General features: G+C 53.0%; 1 protein-coding gene across 1 annotated transcript in view; it reads right to left on the bottom strand.

The window, feature by feature from the left end:
• LOC108294504 (phosphofructokinase, platelet) overlaps positions 1-6932 on the bottom strand; it is a 95569-nt gene that overhangs the window by 23297 nt on the left and 65340 nt on the right. The window contains exons 9-13 of the mRNA XM_017516399.1: positions 6240-6332; positions 5603-5728; positions 2860-2924; positions 1999-2068; positions 1650-1796 (exon numbers count right to left, since the gene is read on the bottom strand). Of these exons, the coding sequence (XP_017371888.1) occupies positions 1650-1796; positions 1999-2068; positions 2860-2924; positions 5603-5728; positions 6240-6332 (501 nt within the window). The remainder of the gene's footprint in view (positions 1-1649; positions 1797-1998; positions 2069-2859; positions 2925-5602; positions 5729-6239; positions 6333-6932) is intronic.

Below are 6932 nucleotides of genomic sequence, written 5' to 3'. Positions count from 1 at the left end.
CCCCGGCATCGTGAGTTTCCGCTCCCCATCTTTCCTGCACGTAGTGCATCTCAGGGCTTCCCAGGCCCCGTAAGTTGTAACTCTATCCCTTCCACCTGCTTGGTCCAGGAATGGAGTGATTCTTGCCTCCTCCGTTTATGCCCGCGTGGACTCAGCAAGCAAATCCCTCCCGACCCTTGAAGGTGTCCTTCCATCCGATGGTGGCCAGTCTGGACCACGCCACCTCTTGCTGGGTGACTGCAAAGCCTGGATGGAAGCCCTGCCTCCTTCCTGCCTCGAAGAACAGCAGAGGGTCCCTTCAGAAAGCTCTTGGTATGGGTCAATCCCTGCTCAGGACCCTCAAATCTCTAACGTAAAAGCCAACTTCCTGAGGCTGCCCACAAGCAACCAGTCCCGCTCCTGCGTTTCCATCCTCACTGCCCTGCACTGGTTTGGAGCCCCCCTCCCCATGAGCATCAGCTCTAGGCTGTCCTTTCCCCCAGCCTGGGTGAGTGTCCCCAAGGTCCACATGAGTCACCCACTCACCTGATCTGCAGTCTGGGAGCACCTTCCCCAGTGTGGCTGTGTGGGGGATCTCCGGCAGGCCCTCCTCGGGTGCCTCTGAGCACTGCTCACCGTCCAGAGAGCAGGGGCGTCCTCACTCACTGTCCTCTCCCCCTCTAAAACCCAATCTCCACAGAACCAGAGAGTTGTGTCTCCTCTGCTCACTCATTTCCTCAGCATAATAATTTCACAAAGTAGGAAGCCAGGAGAGGTGGCTCATGCCTGTAATCCCAGCACTTTGGGAGGCCGAGGTGGGCGGATCACCCGAGGTCAGGAGTTCAAGACCCGCCTGGTCAACATAGTGAAACCCCATCTGTACTAAAAATACAAAAATTAGCCAGGTGTGGTGGTGCATGCCTATAATCCCAGCTACTCAGGAGGCTGAGGCAGGAGAATTGCTTGAACCTGGGAGGCGGAGGCTGCAGTAAGCCGAGATCACGCCACTGCACTCCAGCCTGGACAACAGAGAAAGATTCTGTCTCAAAAAAAAATTTCAGAAAGTAGGTATTTGTTGGTTAATCAGATAAACAGTAATGGTGCAGCCCCTGGTCAGGCGCCAAATCCGGTTTCCTGTCCTGCCTCTTCACCCAGCCCCGTCGGCATCTCTGCGTCTCAGTTTTCTCGTAAGGAAAATGGGATAACATCTTGGATTTCGTGTGAGGCGTAAGTGGGTGAGCACAGGTAAATCCCACAGGATGAGCGGACAGGCGGCACTCGAGGTGCCCAGGGCATTCACTAACGTTTCATTTAAGCGGGTGCTTGCACACGCCACACGCCGCCCTTTTCGCCTCCAGCGCCCATTTGAAACCAGCCACAGCCTCCAAGGCGATGTCACCATCCTTCTCACCCAATGTCGGGGCCGTCAGACCCCAGAGGCACCACTTTAGAAAATTCAAAAGCATCTCATACCCGGGGCTCCCGCAGAGGGCCTAAAACCTACCCTAGGCTGGGATTTTACTGCAGAAGGAATGCCTCGAATAAGTAGTCATTCACTCCCTATGTCACAGGATCCTAGACTGAAACCTGAAAAGGTGTGAGGGCCATGGAGGGACCTCCCCACATCCGCCACCCTCAGACACCTGCCTGTGGCCCCCTGGATGACTCACCTGGCCTTTGGCAAAGCCGTCAAAACCATCGTAGATGGCAAGCATCCTGTGGCCGTCGGCGATGCCCACGCGCACAGCTGAGCGCACGGCGGCATTCATCCCAGCCGCGGGTGCCCCCACGTTGATGACAGCCACGTTGCAATTGGTCTGCAAGACAGAAGGTGGGCAGGAGCCGGTCACGGGCACATGCGAGCTCCATTTGCTGCACACCTTGGCAGTGGTCCATGCTGTGCCAGGCCAGAAAACAGGTGGCCCTCATTCAGAGAGGCAGAGGCCGCGAGGGGAGTCCCACGGGAGAGGTTGGGGAGCAGAAGAAAGGCCGGGGCATCGCGGGAGGCCGGCCGCCTACCTTTGGGATCTGATCATCAGGCAGCTTGATGGCAAGTCGCTTGTAGGTGTTCAGGTTGCCCGCAAAGCTCCTAGAGGAGGAGGAGGTGGTCAGATCAGAGTCAGGTACGTTGGACACAGTCGGGTACATGGGGCTCGTGTGAGAAAAGGCGGCTTCTCCACCAGCACTCCGTGTGTCTGCCAGCTATCTGGGTAGGAGGCGGTGGCCCAGGACTCCACACGCACCGCAGAGCCCCTGACTGGAACCCACAGTGCCGCCCACGTCTCGTGTGGAAATGGAGTAAGGGAAAAGGGCACGCTTCTACGCTTCGTCACGTTCTCTTGCAAAACATGGGCCACGGCCGGGTGCAGTGGCTCAGGCCTAGAATCCCAGCATTTTGGGAGGCTGAGGTGGGTGGATCACTTGAGGTCAGGAGTTTGAGACCAGCCTGGCCAACATGGTGAAGCACTGTCTCTACTAAAAATACAAAAATTAGCCAGGCACGATAGATCGCTTGGACCTGGGAGGCGGAGGTTGCAGTGAGCTGAGATTATGCCACTGCACTCCATCCTCGGCAACAGGAGACTCTCTTAGAAAAACAAACAAACACACAAACGTGGGCTACGGGTCACGTTGTGCCTTACTCTCATTGGCTCCTAAACAACCCCTACCTTGCCGGAAAGGACCAATGGCAGATTCAGAAAATGACTTCCCTCTAACCAGTCGCCAGGCCTGCTATGGCAAAAGTGGTGCTGTGAGTGCCGTCCGACCTTCTGAGTGTTCACGTTCACGCGGAACGAGCACAACCCCAAGCACATCTGCGGTGGCCAGGCCTGAGGGCGCATGCTCCTGACAGAGCAGAGCTCTCTCCAAAGCACTCACTTCCCCCGGAGTCGAACCGCGTCCTGGAACCTCCTCTCATCCATCGCCTTCTGCACGTCCTGAGTCTTTAAACAAGAATGAAAAGAAGAAAGAATGTGTCAGGACCTGGTACACTGGATGAGGTGGGTGGAGGCTTGCTGGGTCCTTCCTGCCGGCCGCCTCCAATCTGAGCCAGGCAGCCAGCAGCCCCAGGGTTAATGGTCTAGACCACCAGCCGCCCGGTGTGTCCTGAGGCTGGTTGACAGCTGGCCCCTCACTGCCCGGCTGTGAGGTCGCAGCCCCGGGGTCTGCCTAGCTCAGGAGGCTTCTGAGATAAAAAGAGGAGGCATCACCTGCTGTCTGTGGACATAAGATTGTGAGGATTTTACTCTACGAGAACAAAGCCAGAGGAAATGAAATCTCTCAGGCATGGTTCTGAGGAATCCTTGATTTGATTATGGTGGGGAAAACCAAAACAAAACACACCAGCTCATTGGGGGATGTGGACAGGAGGGAGGTCACAGTGGGTGGGGGGCCGAGAGTCCCAGATGCCCTGGGACACACGGCTGGGACTGACACACACCGGGCAACCCCAGGCAACGTCAGGATCTCAGGCAAATTCTTTCTTACTCTGAACTTCAATTTCCTCATCTGTAAGATGAGAAAAACACCCCTACTTCCAGCGATGTCTAAGGTTACTCAAACATGTCAGACCCTCAGGAAGACACCTGACAAACAGCAGGTGCACAGTAGTGGCTTCCTCGGCTTTAACAACAAAGCCACATAAGGGTGGTTTCAAGGTCAGGGCAAGTTTCGACTACAGCGACCCTCTCTAGATAAGCAGACACGAGACACAGGCTCAAAATACGCGTACTGCACGTAGTTCAGCGCTCTGAGCCTTTGAAGCCTACTGCCTCTCACATGCACACAGACACATATTAACATGCAGACACATACTACCTCATACATGCACACATGCATATATACCCACACACTAACATGCAGACACACAATGCCTCACATACACACACATGCAAGATACACATACATGTACAAACAGGCAGACACTACCGCACACACATGCATACATGCTATGAATATACATCCACACACTGATATGGAGACACACAATGCCTCACATAAACATGCAGATAAACATAAATGCACAAACACGCAGACACATGACCTCACAAACATGAACATGCATGTATATAAACATACATGCACACATACTCTAACATGCAAAGACATTACCTGACACAAACATGCATACCATGCATATAAACATACACACATACATGCTAACATTCAGACACATACTACCTCACACAAAATGCTCAGGCATGCATATAAACATACATGCACACTAATACTAACATGCAGGCACAATGCCTTAAACACTCACAAACATGCATATGCATGCAAAACATACATGCACACACACACTAATATGCACAGACTTTCTCACAAACATGCACGCACATGCATGTAAACACACATACACACACTACCTCACATAAACATGCTTACGATACATATAAACACACAGGCACATACACTAACATGCAGACACTATACCTCACACGCACACGTGAAACATACATGCACACACATAGTAACATGCAGACACACTACCTTACAAACATGCATATACATGCATATAAACATACATACACATAAACATGCAGACACACTACCTCAAACATGCATACCCATGTATATAAACATAAATGCATACACTAACATGTAGACACAATACCTCACATTCACAAAAATGTATACCAATGTATATTAACAAAAGTGCACACAAACATGCAGACATACCTCCACAAACATGCACACATGCATATAAACATGTACACATAAACGTGTGTATATGCATTTACAGACGTGCACACGCATCTACATACATACAAACAGAGACACAAGGCCTCACACATTCATACACATACAAATACTATCTTCTCCCTTGGCCTTTTGGAAATTATGTTTCCAAGGTGACTTTCAACAAGCCCCTTGACTGAATTGCTTCATGGCCTCTGTGCTGTGATCAGAGGCATTCACTTCACCTCGGGGGTCACTGGAAAGACCCAGCAAAGCAGGAATCAGGAATGAACTGTGAAAAATAAAACAACTTTGAATGCAGCTGACCCCACGGCCACCTGCACTGCTGAACCATGACTGGAAGACCAGGACTGGCTTTTCCTTGCTTCATTTGCCAGCAGGCCATTCCCTGGCCTGAAAAGGGTGGGTGCATCTCTGGGTGACCAGAAGCCATCCCCGTGTCCCACCACAGACCTGAACGTCCTTGGGGACAGGAGGACAGGAAGTGGCTGAATCTGGAGAGGTTTGGGAAGGTCCCACCTTCCTCTAGGACATGCTGCCCCATGGCTCTCTCCTGTGGCCACCTCCCCACCCACGGTCCTCCTGTAGCGCCTGGTTGCACCAGGGTCACCTGGATCCTCCTGGACTGCTGAGGATCCTGGCACTCTGAGCCCCTCATGGGAGGTTACGACTATATGCCACACGGACAATAACTCAGAAAACCAGACAGCGAAGACGGCTCAGGCTGTCCAAGCGTGGGTGGGAACACCAGCCTGCTCCTGCCCCACGGGCAGCTCACCCCCTTCTCAGAAGGGCCGTGTAACCCAGAGCTCACCGAGTAAGCAGTGGACCAGACACCCGAGGTGCCCCGCCTGGCCTGACAAGCAGTGTCCGTCCCCAGCCGCCCACCCCCGCCCTTGGCCATGGGCCGCCCACTCACCATCTGCACGCACTCCATCAGCGGCAGGCGCACAGCGTGGTTCCCGCTCAGAGACACGACACAAGCTGGAGTGTCGGGGGTGGCCTCCAGCAGGGCGATGACCGCCTCCACTCCCATGCGGCTGGCCTGGAAACCAGGTCCCCGTGGGTCAGGAGTGGCCTCCGCCCTGCCCCGTCCCTGCTGCCTCCTGCCCTCTTTCCATGACCTCCAACCCTTTCGGCTGGGCGCCCACAGCCCTCCCCACTTCCAGTCCAACTCTTTAGAAAAGCAGTTTCCATTCCTTTAGAATTGGCAAGACGGGAACAGAGGGGAGGTCAGGGCCAGATGGAGACAGCAGGAGTGTGGAGAGCTGACGGGTTACACTTGGGTTTCCTGCTTCCCTGAGTCGGCTTCCAGAATCCCACACTGGGAACAGTTTCTGCCCTGGGGTTGTGCCCTCCCACGTTAGGGAGCTCTCCCGGCATCTGAATGGCTGCAGGCCTAGAGACTGGCCTCCCCCCACAAAGGTCTCAAGGATCGTTAGGACGAGGCCCGGGCCGCTGGCATCTCCGGGGAGCATCTCGCCACGGCGCCTGTGCCTCTCCGAAACCCTCCCGCCTAGAGACCTTGTGAACGTGCCCAACCCTTCCACCCTCACCAAGATCCTGTCGAATGCCGAAGGGGTCCCTCCTCTCTGCACGTGCCCGAGGATGGTCACGCGTGTGTCGTAGCCCAGCTGCGTGACGACGAGCTGCAAGGAAATGTGTCGTTAGGACGCAGAACCGCGACGCGAACACAGCGGCCCAGACCTGGAAGCAGGTACCAGTCACTGAAAAAGGGTTTGTGCTCTTTCTTCACCTCTAAGTGGGAAAAAGCATTTCTAGATTTGTTTCCTGGCGGAACATTTAGTATAACAGGCAGCTGAAGCTTGTTTTTATAAATACTTTTGTTACCAAAATCTTTGCTTGCACCCAGAAAATGAATACGAGTAACATGTTCGTTGTTTAAAAAGAAGTGTCAGTAGTTTGCATTTAAACTAACACTTCTATTTTACAAAAATGTCAACCTCTTCCTTTAACCACCTTAAACGTGTTCAGCTGTGATTTCAACAGCCACCCAGTACAATCAAGGTGCTCCCCTCATCCCAGCCAATGGGCACGCCACCCCGGGGACCAGACAGGCCCCTGAATGTCTCTGAACTCAGCCTATTCCTCTTAAGAACAGTGGGGCTGGGCTATGTGAATTCCATGGTTCCTTCTTGGTCCAGTGTTCTATAATTTAATCACAATTAAGTGGGAAATGAAATCTTTGCCTTGACTTTATGAATTACTTTTTTTTTTTTTTTTTTTTT

The sequence above is a fragment of the Cebus imitator genome, unplaced genomic scaffold (assembly GCF_001604975.1).
Source record: "Cebus imitator isolate Cc_AM_T3 unplaced genomic scaffold, Cebus_imitator-1.0 Scaffold583, whole genome shotgun sequence".
In the NCBI taxonomy this organism is placed as follows: domain Eukaryota; kingdom Metazoa; phylum Chordata; class Mammalia; order Primates; family Cebidae; genus Cebus; species Cebus imitator.
This window is presented reverse-complemented; position numbering and strand designations above follow the sequence as displayed.